Source organism: Sebastes umbrosus, chromosome 13, assembly GCF_015220745.1.
Source record: "Sebastes umbrosus isolate fSebUmb1 chromosome 13, fSebUmb1.pri, whole genome shotgun sequence".
Classification (NCBI taxonomy): Eukaryota; Metazoa; Chordata; class Actinopteri; order Perciformes; family Sebastidae; genus Sebastes; species Sebastes umbrosus.
In genome coordinates, this window is record NC_051281.1 from 26,991 (window position 1) to 51,400 (window position 24,410).

The 24,410-nt window shown below is 41.8% G+C and overlaps 1 protein-coding gene across 9 annotated transcripts in view; it reads left to right on the plus strand.

Annotated features, from left to right (window-relative positions):
• Positions 1 to 16,305, plus strand: part of ccdc141 (coiled-coil domain containing 141) — a 36,429-nt gene extending 20,124 nt beyond the window's left edge. The window contains exons 16-29 of one of the 9 annotated variants that reach the window (XM_037789557.1): positions 43 to 189; positions 594 to 743; positions 7,668 to 7,808; positions 8,502 to 8,690; positions 8,821 to 9,004; positions 9,517 to 9,629; positions 9,771 to 9,908; positions 10,016 to 10,152; positions 10,449 to 10,680; positions 10,789 to 11,117; positions 11,210 to 12,763; positions 14,650 to 15,147; positions 15,458 to 15,504; positions 15,536 to 16,305. In XM_037789557.1, coding sequence (XP_037645485.1) covers positions 43 to 189; positions 594 to 743; positions 7,668 to 7,808; positions 8,502 to 8,690; positions 8,821 to 9,004; positions 9,517 to 9,629; positions 9,771 to 9,908; positions 10,016 to 10,152; positions 10,449 to 10,680; positions 10,789 to 11,117; positions 11,210 to 12,763; positions 14,650 to 14,926 — 3,591 coding nt within the window. In that variant the 3' untranslated portion in view covers positions 14,927 to 15,147; positions 15,458 to 15,504; positions 15,536 to 16,305. Of the gene's footprint in view, positions 1 to 42; positions 190 to 593; positions 744 to 7,667; positions 7,809 to 8,501; positions 8,691 to 8,820; positions 9,005 to 9,516; positions 9,630 to 9,770; positions 9,909 to 10,015; positions 10,153 to 10,448; positions 10,681 to 10,788; positions 11,118 to 11,209; positions 12,764 to 14,649; positions 15,272 to 15,457 lie in introns of those variants that run through there. The other 8 variants (XM_037789560.1, XM_037789561.1, XM_037789555.1 and 5 more) reach the window with 8 other exon arrangements.
• Positions 16,306 to 24,410: the final 8,105 nt, after the last annotated feature.

Consider the following 24,410-nt stretch of genomic DNA (forward strand, 5'->3'; position numbering starts at 1 on the left):
GCTACTAGAATGTTTGCTAAGTATTGTTGTCTGTGTGTCCAGCTGGAGGTTCTGCTCCGGTCAGAACCTCTAATTGGTTCTGCTGGTTCCTGTGGATCCAGTGGTTCTGAGCAGAGCCAGCAGATCCAGAGTCTGTTTGAGACGGTTTCAACACTGAAGACGGACATCTGCACCGCCGTCCACCACACCGTAAGTACACTTACTCAAGTACTGTGCTGAGGTACTTCTACTTCACTTCTACTCTACTACACCTCAGAGTAAATATCGTACTTTTACTGCTGATACTTTAATTATATTTTACTGTTAATACTTGTGTATTTTTACTTCGAGTAATATTTTGAATGCAGGACTTTTCCTTGTCGTGTAGTATTTCTACATAGCTGTACTTGTACTGTAGTACTGATACTGATGAGTACTGTGTGTACTTGTACTGCAGTACTGATACTGATGAGTACTGTGTGTACTTGTACTGCAGTACTGATACTGATGAGTACTGTGTGTACTTGTACTGCAGTACTGATACTGATGAGTACTGTGTGTACTTGTACTGCAGTACTGATACTGATGAGTACTGTTTGTACTACTACTATCAGGACGGGACTCGTTTCATGGTGGACCAGCTGGAGACTCGTCTTCTGTCTCTGGACTCTCGTCGTGTCTCCTGGTTGGACGAAGCGTCTCGCCATGAGGAGACGCTCCGCAGAGAGCTGCTGACCCGCCGCCTCAACGATGACATCACACAGGTGAGTTCCTCAACGATGACATCACACAGGTAGCAGCTCTCAGATCTCAGGTGTCCCTCACGTCTCCTCCTCGTGCTCCTGGAAACTACAGAGATCAGATTAGATTCAACTTTACTGTCATAGTACATAGTACAAGTACAAGTACAAGTACAAGTACAAGTACAACGGAATGCAGTTTAGCATCTAACCAGAGTAATAACTAGTAAAGTGATTAAGACAATATACTACATACAAAGTAGGATATATGTGGTGTATATAAATATCCAGGTTGTATTTAAGGTGTGAAGGATGGTCGTGTGTTATATTGTGATGAATCAGAGTAAGTATTTGCATACTGATGAAATATTGTATAAAAATGTAGTATAGGAGTATTATAAAGAATAAACTACACATACAGGTGAACTGGTTGTGATTCACCAGTAGGACCAGCAGAGGGCGCCAGCAGCACGTCTGTCTCACACTCACATCTATGATTAATGAACATTTAAATAGAATAGATAAAAGTAAAATCATGTTTAATATCTAATAATGTCATTGGGTGTTTCCTGGAAAGAATTCATGAAAAACTGAAAATTCCTTGAAGGAAGAACTCATTTATATTCTTTATTTATTTATTTGTTTATTTATTATTAGAAACTTAAATCTGTATTAATAAACACTGAACATGACGTAGAAAACTAGTTTATGAGTTCCCCTCACACTGTAGATCCTCTGATGTTCAAACTATAAATTAAACTAATATATATGTATATAATAATATAATAATGTCCCCGAACAGCTGGTGGATTTGTTATTAATAGTATTTTAATCTAACGCTTCTGTCGGCCTGGACTGGTCCGGTCTGAAGCGTCTCTCTGGGTCTGATCAGAGTCTAAATATAACTGAAGACACATTTAGATCTGACTGGAGTCCATAGAGGAGTCGGTCTGTCAGCTGCATCATGAACCGACCTCATGGTTCATCTGAGGGAAATAAATCAATCAATAAATCAAATCAATAAATCAATAAATAAAGGTGAATTAGATTAGAGGTTCTCTCAGTGAGTCCAGCTGCAGCTCCTCTAACGTCCTCTAGATGGTGCTGCAGAAAACATCTGGACTGAGTTAGTGAACAGAGTTAAAGCTTCTCTAAAGGAAATCAGAGCATTAATAAACCAACGTATCCTCATACGACAGTTCGTATGTTACCTGACAAAAAGTTATTCCTCATTTTTCATGCATTTTCCAGCAACACTTGTCAGTTTCCTCTCGTTACATGCACACAGTCTTTTCAAAATAAACTTCCGTCTTCACAGGAAACTACTTAGTTAGGGTTAGGCAACAGAACTACTACTTAAACTACTCAGTTAATGTTCGGAAAAGATGGTGATTTTTTTTGTTAAAATAACTCCAGACGTGGTGTTACTTAAGAACGGAAGTTACGTGGCCTCACACGGGGCACCAACAGTGGACTCCTGGTGAAAGTGTGTTGATCCATCCACCCCCCCGCTGTTGTTTGCACTGTTAGCACCATTAGCTGCTAGCCGCGGGCTCAGACATTTTTCTGGCTCCAGTAGTGTCCTCTCTAGGTAGATCTGTGGAGTAGTAGAATGTTAAACTTTCACTAGATGATGGTGCCATCTCTAGGTAGATCTGTGGAGTAGTAGAATGTTAAACTTTCACTAGATGATGGTGCCCTCTCTAGGTAGATCTGTGCAGTAATAGAATGTTAAACTTTCACTAGATGATGGTGCCCTCTCTAGGTAGATCTGTGGAGTAGTAGAATGTTAAACTTTCACTAGATGATGGCGCCCTCTCTAGGTAGATCTGTGGAGTAGTAGAATGTTAAACTTTCACTAGATGATGGCGCCCTCTCTAGGTAGATCTGTAGAGTAGTAGAATGTTAAACTTTCACTAGATGATGGCGCCATCTCTAGGTAGATCTGTGCAGTAGTAGAATGTTAAACTTTCACTAGATGTTAGTGCCCTCTCTAGGTAGATCTGTGGAGTAGTAGAATGTTAAACTTTCACTAGATGATGGTGCCATCTCTAGGTAGATCTGTGGAGTAGTAGAATGTTAAACTTTCACTAGATGATGGCGCCATCTCTAGGTAGATCTGTGCAGTAGTAGAATGTTAAACTTTCACTAGATGATGGCGCCCTCTCTAGGTAGATCTGTGGAGTAGTAGAATGTTAAACTTTCACTAGATGATGGTGCCATCTCTAGGTAGATCTGTGGAGTAGTAGAATGTTAAACTTTCACTAGATGTTAGTGCCCTCTCTAGGTAGATCTGTGGAGTAGTAGAATGTTAAACTTTCACTAGATGATGGCGCCCTCTCTAGGTAGATCTGTGCAGTAGTAGAATGTTAAACTTTCACTAGATGATGGCGCCCTCTCTAGGTAGATCTGTGGAGTAGTAGAATGTTAAACTTTCACTAGATGATGGCGCCATCTCTAGGTAGATCTGTGGAGTAGTAGAATGTTAAACTTTCACTAGTTTGATGTTGTATTGGTGTTACTGGTTCAGTCTGCTGTGTCACTGGGCAGCAGCTGTTGGAGGCATGTGAGTTGGGGGGGGGGGGGGTCAGCTAGACAGATCAGAAATACAGGCAGAGTCAGCCAGTGGGTATTTCCCATCATGCACCTGGTGCTGTGTGTCACCAGCACACTGAAACCTGCAGCAGCAGCTGGTGGACATCAGAGACTCACTGACAGGATTTAAAGAACATGAGTTTATGGTCTCAGTCACTAGTTTCATCTTCAATACAGCATGATGTTCATTTAGTAAATGATGGTCCCGTTTAGAGTCAAATAGACCATAAAGCAGGGGATGCTTTAGGGCGGGGCTACCTGCTGATTGACAGGTCGCTACCACAGCGTTGTCCAGTCTGGGAGTCGTCCTTACAACTTTAACCCTTTCACAGTGTGTTTTCACTTCATCAAAGTTAATTAGAACATTTTAGTCGCCTAAAAATGTCTTACTCAGCGTCCGGTCGTACTTAGCGCCACCCTTTAGAGTCACTTCTGGTTGCAAAAATCCAAGATAGTGACGTCCAAAAACCAAGATGGCCACAGCAAGAAACCAAGATGGCCATGGCAAGAAACCAAGATGGTGACGTCCAAAAACCAAGATGGCTATAGCAAGAAACCAAGATGGCCACAGCAAGAAACCAAGATGGCCACAGCAAAAAAACAAGATGGTGACGTCCAAAAACCAAGATGGCCATAGCAAGAAACCAAGATGGTCACGGCAGGAAACCAAGATAGTGACGTCCAAAAACCAAGATGGCCATAGCAAGAAACCAAGATGGCCACGGCAGGAAACCAAGATGGCCAACTCAAGAAACCAAGATGGCCACAGCAAGAAACCAAGATGGTCACGGCAGGAAACCAAGATGGCCAACTCAAGAAACCAAGATGGCCACAGCAAGAAACCAAGATGGCCACGGCAAGAAACCAAGATGGTGACGTCCAAAAACCAAGATGGCCACAGCAAGAAACCAAGATGGCCACGGCAAAAAAACAAGATGGTGACGTCCAAAAACCAAGATGGCCATAGCAAGAAACCAAGATGGTGACGTCCAAAAACCAAGATGGCCACAGCAAGAAACCAAGATGGCCACGGCAAGAAACCAAGATGGTGACGTCCAAAAACCAAGATGGCCATAGCAAGAAACCAAGATGGCCACGGCAAGAAACCAAGATGGCCACTGCAAGAAACCAAGATGGCCACGGCAAGAAACCAAGATGGCCATTTATGGGTCATGTCTTGAAGGTAATTAACAAATTGTGAAAACTTACAAAAACTCTCACGAGATTCAAGAAGACCTATCCTCACGTTAAAGGGACTGTTTGTAAGAATCAGAAATGCTTGTTAACAGCGACACCTGTGGCCGTACGCGTGGGACACCGACCCGGGTGATTTATACGTGTAGGAAGTTACAAACAGTCCCTTTAACCATCTCGCGAGAGTTGCAAACTCTTGGGTTAACTACTGTAAACCAATCACTCGTAGGACCATTTTTCGCTCTCCGTTCTCCAGAGTTGACTCGCTCGCTGTTTGTTAGGAAGAAGTGTCGGTCATCCATGAACCGTGAACTCTGGATCAGAGGGATGCAGGGGGACCTCGGGACTTGTCACCTGAAGGGGGTCTACAGTCATCTGGTGCTGGAAGGGGATCAGGTCTTTCTTTTTAAACCATGACTCGTCGTTGAGGACCGGTTCTGTTTGTTCCTTGGTGGGTTGGTATTTCTGGTCCTCATTAAGGATCCCCAGAGGGTCAGTACTTCATCACAGAGTCCGCCAGCTGAACTCTGGATTAGGTTTGTGTACAAAGTGTTCACTGTACTCTTTGGTACTTCATGTTATAGTTGTTTGTGGTACTTTGGGTACTCATGGTAATCTTCCTGGTAGTTCATGGTGTGCTGGGGTACTTTAGGGTACTGGTTTACCTCCTTGGTTATGCTACTTCCTGGTTATCTCTTGGTGTTACTTCCTGGAAGTCGTGGTAGATTTAGTTATTTTAGTAAACACGGACTCAACCCGGGTTTTCCAGATGGTTCAGGGATCTGAACCAACAACCTTCTGAGGTACTACACCATACTGTGGGATCCTCGGACTCTCTTTAAGGTACTTTATGGTCCTCAGGTGTACTTCATGGTACCTCATGGTTATCTCTTTTTGGTATTTCCTGGTCCTTTGTATTTAGAGTTAGTGAGTGGTACTTCCTGGTACATTGTGGTAGTTGTCGGTATTCATCAGCTTTTGTTATTTTGATGCTCCTGGTTCAGGGATTTGAACCAACAACCTTCCAAGGTACTCCATGGTACTGAAGGATAGTTCATGATACTTTGCGGTAATCTCTTTGGGGTACTTCATGGTCCATGGGACTCCATTACTCCTAAATTCATTGCACTTTATGGTATTCTAGGATACTTGTATAGGTACTTCATGGTACTTTGTGGTAGTCTATGGTACTTTTGGGTATTCATGGTCTTCTGGGGTACTTCAGTGCTTTGTGGTAGTTGTTGGTACTGTATGTATCTTTTGGGGTCTTTTGGTCCTTCGGGGTATTTCAATGTACTTCAGGTCTTCTGGGATACTTCATGGTTACTTCATGGTACTTTGGGACAGTTTGTAGTACTTGGAGGTTATTCACGATCTTCTGGTTTACTTCATGATAGTCTGGGATACTTCCTCTCACTTTGTGGTACTTCCTGGTACTTTATGGTAATCACGAGGTACCTTATGGTTCTCTTTGTGGTAAACTCACTGTATTAGTACATCCTGGTAGTTTTGGGTAATCGTCCAGGTAACCGTTGTTATTATTTTAGTGCTCTTGCTCAATCCAGGGTTTCCCCAGCCGACTTTTGAACCTTACATCCCCCCCTTACAGACCTCCTCCTCCTCGGTGTTAGAAAACCAGTCCGACCTCCTCAGCCTCTGAGCTCAGCATCTTCATCCGTCCAACGAATAGACGGCACTCAGCTGTCCTCGGCTGACAGATCAGCCATCTGACACCAGAACAGGACCAGAAATGTCCCTCTGGATTTAAACCCTCCGGCTCTAAAAATAACCTCATCAGAGTTACATCAACACCGAGCTGAGCAGCGAGAACAGCTCCGACCAGAGAGCACGTAACGGACGTATACCAGGCGTTACGTGAAGTATCTCAACAACTATCTGACCGACAGATGTTCATGTTCCCCAGAGGATGAATCCTACTGACTTTAGTGATTCTGTGACTTTACCTCTAGCACCACCAGCAGGTTTCCAGATGATGTACCATAATAACTTCTCCTCTAGAGCCACCAGCAGGTTTCCAGATGATGTACCGTAGTAACTTCTCCTCTAGAGCCACCAGCAGGTTTCCAGATGATGTACCGTAGTAACTTCTCCTCTAGCGCCACCAGCAGGTTTCCAGATGACGTACCATAATAACTTCTCCTCTAGCGCCACCGGCAGGTTTCCAGATGACGTACCATAATAACTTCTCCTCTAGCGCCACCGGCAGGTTTCCAGATGACGTACCATAATAACTTCTCCTCTAGCGCCACCGGCAGGTTTCCAGATGACGTACCATAATAACTTCTCCTCTAGCGCCACCGGCAGGTTTCCAGATGACGTACCATAATAACTTCTCCTCTAGCGCCACCGGCAGGTTTCCAGATGACGTACCATAATAACTTCTCCTCTAGAGCCACCGGCAGGTTTCCAGATGACGTACCATAATAACTTCTCCTCTAGCGCCACCGGCAGGTTTCCAGATGATGTGTATTAGGGCCACATTGAGGAAAAAAATAAATCTGAGATTTAGAGAATAAAGTCATGATATTATAAAGTAGTAATTTTACGTGATATTTCCTTTTTCCTTGTAAAGTTATGACTTTATTCTCATAATATTCTGACTTTATTGTGTAAATCTCAGATGTGTTTTCCCTCAATGTGGCCCTAATACTCCGTAGTACATTGTCTCTTTGTCCCTCACTGCATTAGACTGATATTCTATATACTGAGACTATAAACTGAGTTACCTTCATCACAATGATTAGATGTTTTGCGGCTCCAGACAGATTTGGCTCTTTTGATAGTAAAGGTTGCTGACCCCTGGACTAGATGAGAAGATGATGATGAAAGTTATTATAATTCATCCTTAAGGGAACATGAATGTCTGATTTCATGATAATCTGTTGAGACATTTAGCTCAAAACCACAAATGTCAACCTCATGATTCATCCTCTGGGAAACATGAACATCTGTCCAAAGTTTCATGGTAATCTGTCCAATAGTTGACGTTACTTTACATACTGGCATGGTCGTAAACAATCCGTTGTATTATTGAACCAGAATCAGTGTCCTCAGGTTGAACCTCAGATCTGACTACCTGAGCAGCCACCGGAGGTCCTTATGTCAACATCACTGATCTTCTGACGTTTCACGTTTCAGCTTCGTGACTCCTTCAAGGAGCTGAAGAAGCGCTTCAGCAACCTGCGGTTTAACTACCTGAAGAGAAACGACCGGACCAGGAACACCAAGGCCGTCAGGAACCAGCTGCAGCAGGTGGAGCTGTACGAGGAGAAGCTGCAGGTAAGAGTCCAGCTGCTGATCTGAACCTAGATAACCCCGGTAGCCTCGTGGTTAGGGTGCATCCCACATACCAGCGCTTTAGCATTTAATGCTATAGACGGGTTTCTTCTATACAAACATTACTGGGTGTGTAGGCATTCAGGGGGCTAAACCGCTTTAGCAGCCGTTGTAAAGGTGTATAGCATATGTATAATATATATATATAATATATATGTATAATATATATGTATATAGCATATGTATAATATATATGTATAATATATATGTATAATATATATGTATATAGCATATGTATAATATATATGTATAATATATATGTATATAGCATATGTATAATATATATGTATAATATATATGTATATAGCATATTTATATAGCATATGTATATTATATATGTATAATATATATGTATAATATATATGTATATAGCATATGTATAATATATATGTATAATATATATGTATAATATATATCCGTAAAGGTGCGTAGCAGCAGGACATGAATGTGTTGTTCACAGTAGAAGAAGAATGTGAGTCCATCAGAGTTAAAGACTTTATATTAACGGCGTTTCCAGTCCGGTTTGTTTTTGTTTTTTACCGTGACATAAGACCAGGTGGATGAAAACGTAGGTGAGTCCGACACGTCGTCCGTGTGACATGAAGAACTCACGTTTAGCTCCGTCTGACCCCGCAGGCGCTCAGGAAACGTCTGCAGGGAGTGACGGCCCGGCTGGGGTCAGAGGTCAAGGACGGCGGCGTGGCCAGGGAGGCGGAGGACGCCGTCAACGAGCTGCAGAGACAGATGGGAGAGTTTGAGCGAAGTGTCGGCGAACACCAGAAAACGCTGGTGATGACCTGCAGACTGCAGCACGCCATGGAGGAGGTTAGCGGCAGAGGTTATATATATATATATATATATAAATATATATTATATATAACACAGTAGTTCATACACCTGAACAGATATAAAACATACTGTAGTTCAGCGTTAACGTGTTGTCGTGTGTCAACAGTACCAGTTCTGGTGCGAGGACGCCAGCGCCACCATCGCTCGCGTGGGGAAGTTCTCGTCGGAATGTCGCAGCACGGAAGCCGTCTCCGTTCTCTACCGACAGTTTGAGAAGTTCGTCTGGCCGACGGTTCCTCAGCAGGAGGAGAGGATCAGCCAGATCACCGAGCTGGCCGTCAGGCTGCACGGTGAGGAACAACCAGGAATCTAACCATAGGAGATTTCATTTATTCATTTATTGATTTATATATTTATATATTTATTTATTTATTTATTTATTTTAATTATTTATTTAAAAAAAAAATGTAAATAAATTTTAAAAATTGTCAAAGTTTCTCTTCTTTCCTCTCTCTCTCCCTCCCTCTCTCTCTCCCTCCCGTCCATACCTCCCTTTTTATCTTTATTTTTATTTTTTATTTATTTTATTTTTTTCTTTATCTCTCTCTTTGCAGTTAATAAAAATAAATAAATTACAGGTATGAGATCAACATGGTACGATAATCATCTCAGAAAATATCACAATATTATTATTATTATTGTTGTTGTTGTTATTATTGTTATTATCAGATACAGATATCTGGTATGGATGTAATTGTTAATAATTCTAACAGATGAACCTCCAACACACTGTGTGTTTAAAGCAGTTATTGGTTCTTATTGTAGTTTATTTGTGTTGATTATGTAAGGTACTGTGTTTCAGGGCTGGAGGAGGGGCGTCGCTACGTAGAGAAGACGGTCAGTAAACACTCAGAGATGGTGGAGGCCATCAGACAGCTGAGTGACGGACTGATGCAGCTGGAGGACAAACTCAAGGTCACTCAACACATCTGGAACTAACTCACATCACTGTGTACAGATGTTTTCTCGTTGACATTAACCAGTCGTTGTTGTAATTCAATAATACATGAAAACTTTATCATTAGTCATTAATGAGTATTTAAATGTTGATCCCAGCTGGAGAGTCTGAAACAGCAGCAGGACGACGGAGAGAAAGAGATAAAGGAAGAGAAAGACGAAGAGAAAGAGAAGGAACACAGAGAGGTGAAGAGGAAGGAGCAGACAGATAACCGCAGCATGCAGGAGGCCGACATGGTGAAATGATCTCTCTGATATTTATTAAACGTATGATTGATAAATAAAGAAAAACATATCAGATATTATATCGTAATCAGCTCCTCTGAATCTGTCCTGTTCTCCAGTACGAGCTGAAGGAGACGGGCCACACCCCCGAACTGACCGCCGAGCATGATGGGAAGGAGGTTCCCGTGAAGAGGCAGACGGCGGCCAATAGGAAGCCTCCGTTACAGAAGAGCCGCAGTCAGGAGGCAGAGAGCAGGTACACCAACAGCAAGTTAAAGTAATCTAACGTTATAATTAGGGATGCACCGATACCAATATCGGGGATCGGGTCCGATACTGTGCTCATGTACCCGCACTCCCAAAACGGCTCCAATAGTACTCGAAGTACTCGTATCGGTACTCGGTATCGGCGAGTACCAGAATGTAAGTACTTGTACTCGGTCTGATATAAAGTGGTATCGGTGCATCCCTAGTTCTAATCTTACCTTTTATTTGACCTAAGTCTTTGGTATGAAAACCTGATAAATGTTGATGGTGTCGTCTCTCCTTCAGACAGCAGCTGTACGGCGAGAGGTTGACCTCCTACTGCTCCGTTCACACCTTCAGCCTCTCCTGCTCCCCAGTGGAGGCCAACCGACGGGTCCACGCCATACACAGCCAATCGCTGCCTCCGGCCACGCCCCCTCCCTCTGCGATTGGCCCGTCGTTCTCTGACATCCAGAGGGAGTTTCAGAGGAAGGAAGTGGTCTCCGCTTCCTGTGGTTCGAACATGACTCCGCTTCAGGTGAATCATCAGAGAGTCTGTTGGGTGTCGGGTTGTTATAACTGACAGAGAGCGGTACATGTAAGCAGCAGGGATCCATCAGTCTAATACTCAACTCCTTTTACTCAGGATGCATCAGCAGGAGGCCTGTCGGAGGCGGAGCTCCAGCAACAGGAAGTGATGACAGAGGACTCTCTCTCCAATGATGAATACGATTGTGCGTCGCCTGACGACATTTCCCTGCCGCCGCTGGCGGAGACACCAGAGTCCAACATGGTTCAGTCAGACGTTGAGGAGGGCTTCAGTTCCAGTTCCCACGGCGTCCACGTCAACCAGTACGGCCGCCAGTCAGAGCACAGCGGCGCCGGTGCTGCTACCGGTGCAGTCCGACCACAGAGAGAGTCCAGCCAGACGGAGAACTGTCCAACTCCTCCAACCGGCCGTCACAGCAGCACCAGGTCTGTATTAGTTCAGGTATTGAGAAGGAAACAACGGTATCGGATCATCTTTATTTCTTGGTATGAGTTTGTTCCTGTTGTGTGTGTTACAGGTTCAGATCAGAGTCCAGTTCGTTCGTTCAGAGTCCGCTGACAGTTCCTCCTCCAAGCCTCCTCACCAGCACTCTGTGCAGCATCCTGAAGACCGGAAAGACCAGCACAGCCAACGTCCCCCAGAGTGCTGACCTCTCCCTGGGCGCCCCTGAACCGAGCTTCACCTCTGGATCTAACCCAGTCCACAAGAGCAACCCTCCAGACAGCTCTTCCAACAAGGACAAGGATGTCCCTGAGAAGAGGAGCCCCTCACACTCTGATCCCTTATTAACGGAGGACAGCAACCAGCCTCAGATGAGGACAGGTACCCGGGGTAAGATCAACCAAAATGTTGCATCCAAAGGGGAGACGTCGCCACAGACTGATCTCATTACCCAGATCCCCAGCTATCAACCTCAGCCCTTTAAAGGTCCAGACCCTGATCTCCACAAGGACAAGACCCCTCCACAAGACACTAGGTTCCTCAAATGCAGCACTACTTTCTCTCAAAACAGAACTGCCGTTTGTCAAGATAACAGATTTCCACGGTCCTTCCTTGACTCCGAGAGAGGACTCCATCAGGACATAAACTCCTCCCAAACTAGGAAGGAAACATCCCCAGTCTTCAAACCTAAAGGGGACCGTCTCACCAACACCAGCACCAGTAAAATTACTCAGTACTTCCAGTCCTCCTCTTCAGACAGTCATAGCACCGTGCAACAGGCAAGCAGCAGGCTCTGTTCACCCCAAGAAAGCCCCTTATCCCACAGCGAGACCTTGCCACAGGGTGGCAAGATCCAGTCTTACCTGGATTCCAAGAGTGGCCTTGATCAGGATGTACCTTCCTCCCAAACCAGCAAAGAGACCTCCTCAGTCTCCGTGCCCCGAAGCAGCAGCCTAACCACGGACACGACTGTCAAACAAACCGTTTACTGCCAGTCCTCCCCTCCAAACAGCCATTGCACCTTGGCACAGGCTAGCAGCAGTCTCAGGTCCCAGCAAGACAGACCCTTCTCCGAGTGTAGCGGAGGTCTACCTGAGGTCCAGACCCCCGTTCCCCCAGAGCCAAACAGCATCAGCAACATCAGTATATCCAGCAGTAATAGATTCAGCAGCAAGCAGAGCCACCAGACAGTCTACTCCCTCCACGAGTCCTTGACCTCCACCTGTACCCAGCAGTGTGTGCATGACCCAGGCATGACCCCCAGCAGCCCTGCCAGGCCCGCTGCCCCCCCACAGCCTGAACCACAGACCCAAGCTTTGGCTCAGCAGGCTAATCTGCATGTCACCCTCCTTTCCTCTCCACCCCATCTACTAACTCCAGACCAAGACCCAAACATTTGTCAGCCTATGGCCATCCGCGAGGAGATCAGGCTTACTCCTCAGATCCAGGGGCCTCCCCGTCCTGCTCCTCCTCCTCCCCAGGCCCAGGCAGAGTCTCTTCCCCAGGGAAAAGCCTCTAAACCTGGACCTCCCTGCTTCACCAGGCCCCTGTCTAGGGCCACCGTCATGGAGGGCTCTCCGGTGACGCTAGAGGTGGAGGTGACGGGACACCCAGAGCCCACGCTCACCTGGTGGGTAGCATATAACCAGCTCCACAATAACACACAGACTTTATGAGGTTATTAACTCCACAGCTCACCTTGAGGCACGCTTCACACCTGCATTAACACGGGCTTGATTTTGATCTTTGAGTTCTTACCCATCTTCTTCTTTTGTGTTTGTGTTTAGTCTTTGCCGGGCTCGTAAACCGGTTTCCCTTCTCTTTCTGAAGATGATCAACCGGGACTCATGCTAATGCCGGTCTAAGGGATTCAATCATTTGTCCCGTAGTCATCGTCATACTAATATTAAGTTTAATGAACCTCATCGACCCCTGATCATCCTGTAAAGGCCCCCAGCAGTTTGTGCCTCCCTGCAGGTTTCCATCAGCACAACTAAACGCTTAAAACAAAACAGTAGAACAACATCTCAACAGAAGCTGTGGTAAAGATCATATTAACATGCTAACAAGAAGGTTGTCCTCATACACCCGTTCGTAGCTATACCGTCCCAGGAGATCTCTGTTCGTGTCCCGGGTGAAACCAGAAGTCAACGTTGATTTGTCACGTAACTTTCGTAATCAAGTAGCGCCTCTTTAATACTTATTTTAACCCAAACCACCATCGTTTCCTAAACCTAACCAAGTTGTTTCCTGTGAAGACGGAAGTTTTATTTTGAAGATACTGTGTGCATGTAAGGTGCGGATATTGACACGTGTTGCTGGACATACGTAAACGAAAAATGAGGAATAACTTTTCAAAGGATATCGTACGAGCCGTTGTATGAGGATACGTTGCTACCAGCTATATAGCCACGCTTTTATTAACATTAGCTAGCTAGTACTAACTAATGTTAGCTTCCTCGACAAGAACAGTTTGTATTCCAGTTTTTAAATCTTTGTTTTCAGCTCCAAATCTCAACGAATTAACGATGTTAACAAAACCCCAAATTCATAAGATCACTTACGTCTAGACATCATCATCAATTCTGAATTTGAACGTGGTTTGGAGATGAAGTGTGTTATTGATATATAATCATCACTCTAAGTCACGCGTTGTTTGCTTTCTGACTTTCACTTCAATAATTCATAGTTAGGGCTGTAACTGTTCGTGTATTTGGGCCGAGCCGTCACGGTCCGGGGGTTCCCGGTACAGACTCACAGTCCGGGGGTTCCCGGTACAGACTCACAGTCCGGGGGTTCCCGGTACAGACTCACAGTCCGGGGGTTCCCGGTACAGGGAGTCACAGTTCGGGGTCAAGCAAGCATCAACCGAACCGTGACTCCTATAAACCGGGAATGAACCGAACCGTGACTCGTAAACCGGTTGCGAATCGTGACTCCTATAAACCGGGTATGAACCGAACCGTGACTCCTATAAACCGGGTATGAACTGAACCGTGACTCCTATAAACCGGGTATGAACTGAACCGTGACTCCTATAAACCGGGTATGAACCGGACCGTGACTCCTATAAACCGGGTATGAACTGAACCGTGACTCCTATAAACCGGGTATGAACCGGACCGTGACTCCTATAAACCGGGTATGAACCGAACCGTGACTCCTATAAACCGGGTATGAACTGAACCGTGACTCCTATAAACCGGGTATGAACCGGACCGTGACTCCCGTGTACCGTTACAGCCCTACTAATAGCTGATTAACAGAGGTTTGCTAGTCGTCGGCGTGTTCTGTGATTCCTGTAGTAGTTTTATTAAAGTTTGTGTGTTCGGTAACAAAACAACGGCAGTGAATCACCACGTCATTATTAATACCCACACTTCTTTGATTTGGCTGTCTGGTGACGCGGTCCGGGATCCTGTAGCAGGACTCAGACACCGTATCAGAGCTGTTGTCAGGGGGCTCGTCATGTGACGCTGTGTGCTGTCTGACTTCCTGTCATCATGGTCGCTTCAGGTGTAAAGATGGAGAGGCGTCAGCCGGTGCCACCGCCACCGCCACCGGCCCGGGCCAAGCGCTGCTTCCCCACGAGGACGGGAAAGACTTCCTGTTTATCCCAGAGGCGTCGGACTCAGACGGCGGGTCCTACGAGGCCCGGGCTGCCGACCGGCGTGACGGCAGCGGTGATGAGTGGCTGGTGGCCGAAGTGTTTGACATCATCAGTGTGGACTGGCAGACCTGGTTCGGTACTCTGTGCGTCCTGCTGTGGCTGCTCTACCTGGTTCTACTCTAACGCTACGGGAACCTGGAACCTGGAGCTCTGCAGGACCTGGACTCTCTAGGTTCTAGCTCTACATGACCTGGACTCTACAGGACCTGGACTCTCTAGGTTCTAGCTCTACATGACCTGGACTCTACAGGACCTGGACTCTCTAGGTTCTAGCTCTACAGGACCCGGACTCTCTAGGTTCTAGCTCTACATGACCTGGACTCTACAGGACCTGGACTCTCTAGGTTCTAGCTCTACAGGACCCGGACTCTCTAGGTTCTAGCTCTGCAGGACCTGGACTCTCTAGGTTCTAGCTCTGCAGGACCCGGACTCTCTAGGTTCTAGCTCTGCAGGACCCGGACTCTCTAGGTTCTAGATCTGCAGGACCCGGACTCTCTAGGTTCTAGCTCTGCAGGACCTGGACTCTCTAGGTTCTAGATCTGCAGGACCCGGACTCTCTAGGTTCTAGCTCTGCAGGACCCGGACTCTCTAGGTTCTAGCTCTGCAGGACCCGGACTCTCTAGGTTCTAGATCTGCAGGACCCGGACTCTCTAGGTTCTAGCTCTACATGACCTGGACTCTACAGGACCTGGACTCTCTAGGTTCTAGCTCTACAGGACCCGGACTCTCTAGGTTCTAGCTCTACATGACCTGGACTCTACAGGACCTGGACTCTCTAGGTTCTAGCTCTACAGGACCCGGACTCTCTAGGTTCTAGCTCTGCAGGACCTGGACTCTCTAGGTTCTAGCTCTGCAGGACCCGGACTCTCTAGGTTCTAGCTCTGCAGGACCCGGACTCTCTAGGTTCTAGATCTGCAGGACCCGGACTCTCTAGGTTCTAGCTCTGCAGGACCCGGACTCTCTAGGTTCTAGATCTGCAGGACCCGGACTCTCTAGGTTCTAGCTCTGCAGGACCCGGACTCTCTAGGTTCTAGCTCTGCAGGACCCGGACTCTCTAGGTTCTAGATCTGCAGGACCCGGACTCTCTAGGTTCTAGCTCTGCAGGACCTGGACTCTCTAGGTTCTAGATCTGCAGGACCCGGAAGTTCACTTCAGTACAAGTCAGAGTTTTATCACAGCAGCACCTGGTGGACGTCAGAGGAACTGCAGCTGAACACACATTATTATTATATTAATACTGGCCACATATCTATATACTATATATATAAATATCTATATAGATATATATTTATACAGTTTATAGATATAAACTGTATAAATATATATCTACATAGATATATATATCTATATATCTCTCTCTATATAGATATAGATCTATATTTCATGTATGTGGTCAGTATTAAAGTGGTTGTTACAGTGAAGGTTTTTATTTCAGGTCTCGTCCTGTTTTATTGATTTAAATGTTTATCTGGAAAGTCATAATAAAATAATCAGTCATGAGATGTCAAGTTCTGTTTTTATTAAATCATAAACAACTTTATATATATATATATATATATATTTTTGTTAAATTATATATATTTATATCTATACAATATGTTGTTATATAATATATCTCTATATAATTTGTATATAATCTCTCTCTCTATATATAGAGAGAGAGATTATATATATAATATATAAGAGTAACTGGTGTGAAGGTCTGACTGAACATAGAGCTAGACTGAACATAGAGCTAGACTGAACATAGAGCTAGACTGAACATAGAGCTAGACTGAACATAGAGCTAGACTGAACATAGAGCTAGACTGAACTAGATGTTGATCAGAAAACTCCTCCTCCATGTTGGACTGAAAGAGACGACCAGACTCCAGTTAAACTACATTATTATATTCTATTGTCATATTTAATGTCTCTACTGAAATGTTCTGTGTTGAACAATCAATTATTATATCTATAATATATAGATATAATATATCTATATATTAATATATAATAAGAGTCTTCAGTCCAATATGGCGGCAGCGGCTGTTGTCAGAAAACAGCAGAGTTTCGTCTCTTCTACTCTCTGGTCTGAACGTGAACATCATCTGTGACGTCGTCGCGCTGCACGTTGCTCCGCAGGTGAAACCAACATGTTGATCACCTGTTGATGAGCAGCAGGTGAGTCGTTAGCTCGAGGAGCTCCAGCTGACTGACAGGTAAGAAGTTGTTATTACTGACAGATGTGTTCTATATGTCACCTTCAACTAGTATCAGTAAAGTGCTGCAGTACCAGCAGCATGTGTTAGTCAGGAGAGGACCAGCACCAGCAGCATGTGTTAGTCAGGAGAGGACCAGTAACAGCAGCATGTGTTAGTCAGGAGAGGACCAGTAACAGCAGCATGTGTTAGTCAGGAGAGGACCAGTAACAGCAGCATGTGTTAGTCAGGAGAGGACCAGTAACAGCAGCATGTGTTAGTCAGGAGAGGACCAGTAACAGCAGCATGTGTTAGTCAGGAGAGGACCAGTAACAGCAGCATGTGTTAGTCAGGAGAGGACCAGTAACAGCAGCATGTGTTAGTCAGGAGAGGACCAGTACCAGCAGCATGTGTTAGTCAGGAGAGGACCAGTACCAGCAGCATGTGTTAGTCAGGAGAGGACCAGTAACAGCAGCATGTGTTAGTCAGGAGAGGACCAGTAACAGCAGCATGTGTTAGTCAGGAGAGGACCAGTACCAGCAGCATGTGTTAGTCAGGAGAGGACCAGTACCAGCAGCATGTGTTAGTCAGGAGAGGACCAGTACCAGCAGCATGTGTTAGTCAGGAGAGGACCAGTAACAGCAGCATGTGTTAGTCAGGAGAGGACCAGTAACAGCAGCATGTGTTAGTCAGGAGAGGACCAGTAACAGCAGCATGTGTTAGTCAGGAGAGGACCAGCACCAGCAGCATGTGTTAGTCAGGAGAGGACCAGTAACAGCAGCATGTGTTAGTCAGGAGAGGACCAGTACCAGCAGCATGTGTTAGTCAGGAGAGGACCAGTAACAGCAGCATGTGTTAGTCAGGAGAGGACCAGTAACAGCAGCATGTGTTAGTCAGGAGAGGACCAGTAACAGCAGCATGTGTTAGTCAGGAGAGGACCAGTAACAGCAGCATGTGTTAGTCAGGAGAGGACCAGTAACAGCAGCATGTGTTAGTCAGGAGAGGACCAGTACCAGCAGCATGTGTTAGTCAGGAGAGGACCAGTAACAGCAGCATGTGTTAGTCAGGAGAGGACCAGTAACAGCAGCATGTGTTAGTCAGGAGAGGACCAGTACCAGCAGCATGTGTTAGTCAGGAGAGGACCAGTAACAGCAGCATGTGTTAGTCAGGAGAGGACCAGTACCAGCAGCATGTGTTAGTCAGGAGAGGACCAGTAACAGCAGCATGTGTTAGTCAGGAGAGGACCAGTACCAGCAGCATGTGTTAGTCAGGAGAGGACCAGCACCGTGCTGCTCTTTTACATTTACAAAACATTTAATCGTTTGGTAAAATAGTTGTAGATTAAATTTCTGTGGATCAATAATCGATTCCTTCCTGATCAGTTATTGATGATCGTTGCTGTATTGATCCATCAGATGAATAATATATTATGTATAACATATTATACATAATATATTATATATAATAATTCTCTGTAGATTCAGTCGGTGGAGGAACTGAGTATTTTTACTCACGTTTGTACAAATTCAAGGTACTTGTACTTTATTTGAGTACTTTCTACTTCTCCTGTACTACATCTCAGAGGTATCTATAGTACTTTATACTCTACTACATCTCAGAGGTATCTATAGTACTTTATACTCTACTACATCTCAGAGGTAACTATAGTACTTTATACTCTACTACATCTCAGAGGTATCTATAGTACTTTATACTCTACTACATCTCAGAGGTAACTATAGTACTTTATACTCTACTACATCTCAGAGGTAACTATAGTACTTTATACTCTACTACACCTCAGAGGTAACTATAGTACTTTATACTCTACTACATCTCAGAGGTAACTAGTACTTTATACTCTACTACATCTCAGAGGTAACTATAGTACTTTATACTCTACTACATCTCAGAGGTAACTATAGTACTTTATACTCTACTACATCTCAGAGGTATCTATAGTACTTTATACTCTACTACATCTCAGAGGTATCTATAGTACTTTATACTCTACTACATCTCAGAGGTAACTATAGTACTTTATACTCTACTACATCTCAGAGGTATCTATAGTACTTTATACTCTACTACATCTCAGAGGTAACTATAGTACTTTATACTCTACTACATCTCAGAGGTTACTATAGTACTTTATACTCTACTACATCTCAGAGGTATCTATAGTACTTTATACTCTACTACATCTCAGAGGTAACTAGTACTTTATACTCTACTACATCTCAGAGGTAACTATAGTACTTTATACTCTACTACATCTCAGAGGTATCTATAGTACTTTATACTCTACTACATCTCAGAGGTAACTAGTACTTTATACTCTACTACATCTCAGAGGTATCTATAGTACTTTATACTCTACTACATCTCAGAGGTATCTATAGTACTTTATACTCTACTACATCTCAGAGGTATCTATAGTACTTTATACTCTACTACATCTCAGAGGTATCTATAGTACTTTATACTCTACTACATCTCAGAGGTTACTATAGTACTTTATACTCTACTACATCTCAGAGGTATCTATAGTACTTTATACTCTACTACATCTCAGAGGTAACTATAGTACTTTATACTCTACTACATCTCAGAGGTAACTAGTACTTTATACTCTACTACATCTCAGAGGTAACTAGTACTTTATACTCTACTACATCTCAGAGGTAACTATAGTACTTTATACTCTACTACATCTCAGAGGTATCTATAGTACTTTATACTCTACTACATCTCAGAGGTAACTATAGTACTTTATACTCTACTACATCTCAGAGGTAACTATAGTACTTTATACTCTACTACATCTCAGAGGTAACTATAGTACTTTATACTCTACTACATCTCAGAGGTAACTATAGTACTTTATACTCTACTACATCTCAGAGGTAACTATAGTACTTTATACTCTACTACATCTCAGAGGTAACTAGTACTTTATACTCTACTACATCTCAGAGGTAACTATAGTACTTTATACTCTACTACATCTCAGAGGTAACTATAGTACTTTATACTCTACTACACCTCAGAGGTAACTATAGTACTTTATACTCTACTACATCTCAGAGGTAACTAGTACTTTATACTCTACTACATCTCAGAGGTAACTATAGTACTTTATACTCTACTACATCTCAGAGGTAACTAGTACTTTATACTCTACTACATCTCAGAGGTAACTAGTACTTTATACTCTACTACATCTCAGAGGTATCTATAGTACTTTATACTCTACTACATCTCAGAGGTAACTATAGTACTTTATACTCTACTACATCTCAGAGGTATCTATAGTACTTTATACTCTACTACATCTCAGAGGTAACTATAGTACTTTATACTCTACTACATCTCAGAGGTATCTATAGTACTTTATACTCTACTACATCTCAGAGGTATCTATAGTACTTTATACTCTACTACATCTCAGAGGTATCTATAGTACTTTATACTCTACTACATCTCAGAGGTAACTATAGTACTTTATACTCTACTACATCTCAGAGGTATCTATAGTACTTTATACTCTACTACATCTCAGAGGTAACTATAGTACTTTATACTCTACTACATCTCAGAGGTATCTATAGTACTTTATACTCTACTACATCTCAGAGGTAACTAGTACTTTATACTCTACTACATCTCAGAGGTATCTATAGTACTTTATACTCTACTACATCTCAGAGGTATCTATAGTACTTTATACTCTACTACATCTCAGAGGTATCTATAGTACTTTATACTCTACTACATCTCAGAGGTATCTATAGTACTTTATACTCTACTACATCTCAGAGGTTACTATAGTACTTTATACTCTACTACATCTCAGAGGTATCTATAGTACTTTATACTCTACTACATCTCAGAGGTAACTATAGTACTTTATACTCTACTACATCTCAGAGGTAACTAGTACTTTATACTCTACTACATCTCAGAGGTAACTAGTACTTTATACTCTACTACATCTCAGAGGTATCTATAGTACTTTATACTCTACTACATCTCAGAGGTAACTATAGTACTTTATACTCTACTACATCTCAGAGGTATCTATAGTACTTTATACTCTACTACATCTCAGAGGTATCTATAGTACTTTATACTCTACTACATCTCAGAGGTATCTATAGTACTTTATACTCTACTACATCTCAGAGGTAACTATAGTACTTTATACTCTACTACATCTCAGAGGTATCTATAGTACTTTATACTCTACTACATCTCAGAGGTAACTAGTACTTTATACTCTACTACATCTCAGAGGTATCTATAGTACTTTATACTCTACTACATCTCAGAGGTATCTATAGTACTTTATACTCTACTACATCTCAGAGGTAACTATAGTACTTTATACTCTACTACATCTCAGAGGTATCTATAGTACTTTATACTCTACTACATCTCAGAGGTATCTATAGTACTTTATACTCTACTACATCTCAGAGGTAACTATAGTACTTTATACTCTACTACATCTCAGAGGTATCTATAGTACTTTATACTCTACTACATCTCAGAGGTATCTATAGTACTTTATACTCTACTACATCTCAGAGGTAACTATAGTACTTTATACTCTACTACATCTCAGAGGTATCTATAGTACTTTATACTCCAGTACATCTCAGAGGTTACTATAGTACTTTATACTCTACTACATCTCAGAGGTAACTATAGTACTTTATACTCTACTACATCTCAGAGGTATCTATAGTACTTTATACTCTACTACATCTCAGAGGTAACTATAGTACTTTATACTCTACTACATCTCAGAGGTAACTATAGTACTTTATACTCTACTACATCTCAGAGGTAACTATAGTACTTTATACTCTACTACATCTCAGAGGTATCTATAGTACTTTATACTCTACTACATCTCAGAGGTATCTATAGTACTTTATACTCTACTACATCTCAGAGGTAACTATAGTACTTTATACTCTACTACATCTCAGAGGTATCTATAGTACTTTATACTCTACTACATCTCAGAGGTAACTATAGTACTTTATACTCTACTACATCTCAGAGGTAACTATAGTACTTTATACTCTACTACATCTCAGAGGTATCTATAGTACTTTATACTCTACTACATCTCAGAGGTAACTAGTACTTTATACTCTACTACATCTCAGAGGTATCTATAGTACTTTATACTCTACTACATCTCAGAGGTATCTATAGTTCTTTATACTCTACTACATCTCAGAGGTAACTATAGTACTTTATACTCTACTACATCTCAGAGGTAACTATAGTACTTTATACTCTACTACATCTCAGAGGTATCTATAGTACTTTATACTCTACTACATCTCAGAGGTAACTATAGTACTTTATACTCTACTACATCTCAGAGGTATCTATAGTACTTTATACTCTACTACATCTCAGAGGTATCTATAGTACTTTATACTCTACTACATCTCAGAGGTAACTATAGTACTTTATACTCTACTACATCTCAGAGGTATCTATAGTACTTTATACTCCAGTACATCTCAGAGGTTACTATAGTACTTTATACTCTACTACATCTCAGAGGTAACTATAGTACTTTATACTCTACTACATCTCAGAGGTATCTATAGTACTTTATACTCTACTACATCTCAGAGGTAACTATAGTACTTTATACTCTACTACATCTCAGAGGTAACTATAGTACTTTATACTCTACTACATCTCAGAGGTAACTATAGTACTTTATACTCTACTACATCTCAGAGGTAACTATAGTACTTTATACTCTACTACATCTCAGAGGTAACTATAGTACTTTATACTCTACTACATCTCAGAGGTAACTATAGTACTTTATACTCTACTACATCTCAGAGGTAACTATAGTACTTTATACTCTACTACATCTCAGAGGTATCTATAGTACTTTATACTCTACTACATCTCAGAGGTATCTATAGTACTTTATACTCTACTACATCTCAGAGGTAACTATAGTACTTTATACTCTACTACATCTCAGAGGTAACTATAGTACTTTATACTCTACTACATCTCAGAGGTAACTATAGTACTTTATACTCTACTACATCTCAGAGGTATCTATAGTACTTTATACTCTACTACATCTCAGAGGTAACTATAGTACTTTATACTCTACTACATCTCAGAGGTATCTATAGTACTTTATACTCTACTACATCTCAGAGGTATCTATAGTACTTTATACTCTACTACATCTCAGAGGTAACTATAGTACTTTATACTCTACTACATCTCAGAGGTAACTATAGTACTTTATACTCTACTACATCTCAGAGGTAACTATAGTACTTTATACTCTACTACATCTCAGAGGTAACTATAGTACCTTATACTCTACTACATCTCAGAGGTAACTAGTACTTTATACTCTACTACATCTCAGAGGTAACTAGTACTTTATACTCTTAAAATCAATCAATAAATAGATAAATAAATAAGTCATTAAATTTAGCAAAAATAATATACAAAATAAATGTAGTCATTAATTGATGAAATGTGACATACATTGGTATTTCTGTTTTAATTTGCTTCTATATTTATTTATTTGTATTAATTCCCTTATTTATTTACTCTTCTATTTAAATCCCCCCTTATTTATTTTTGTATTTATTTTGATTTGCATAATTAGGCAGAAATGCATAAAGAAATGTGTAAAGAAAAGAATACATAAATAAATAACTTTGGGGGAATAAATAAGATGTGAAATGCAAAGGGGAAATCATGCATCAATATATGAATAAATAAATGCGTAAATAAATAAATACATCCATTTAAAAATAAATCAAAAAATAAATGCAAAACTAAAATTAATTAATAACAATAAATACATAAATAAATAAAGGGTGAATTAAACAGAAGAGTAAATACATAAATAAGGGAATTAATACAAAGATAAATAAATAAAGAAGTAAATTAAAACAGAAATATCAGTTTATGTCACATTTTACCAATTAATTAATTAATTAATTAATGGTTACATTTATTTTTAATTTTAATATTTTTGCTACATTTAATGACATTTTACTAGTATTAAATACTTTTACTTTAAGTACAGTTTACCGCTCAATGAATACTTTTATTTGAAGTACTTTAAGTATATTTTACTGCACACTAGTGTAGTGGAGTATTTTCACAATATGGTATTAGTACTTATTTACCGCAGCAGATCTGTAGATAATAGATGTAATCCACAGAAGACAATTCACAAATATGTAACATGATTTGCAAATATTTCAATATCCACAAATATTTATGTTTGTATTTGTGTTGTTTAAAGTCACAGCCACAAAAATACAGGGAGATTTGCAAATCCACATAACTCACTCTGTAAATAGGTATTTAAAGGTTTACATGTAAAGTGATAAACACACATT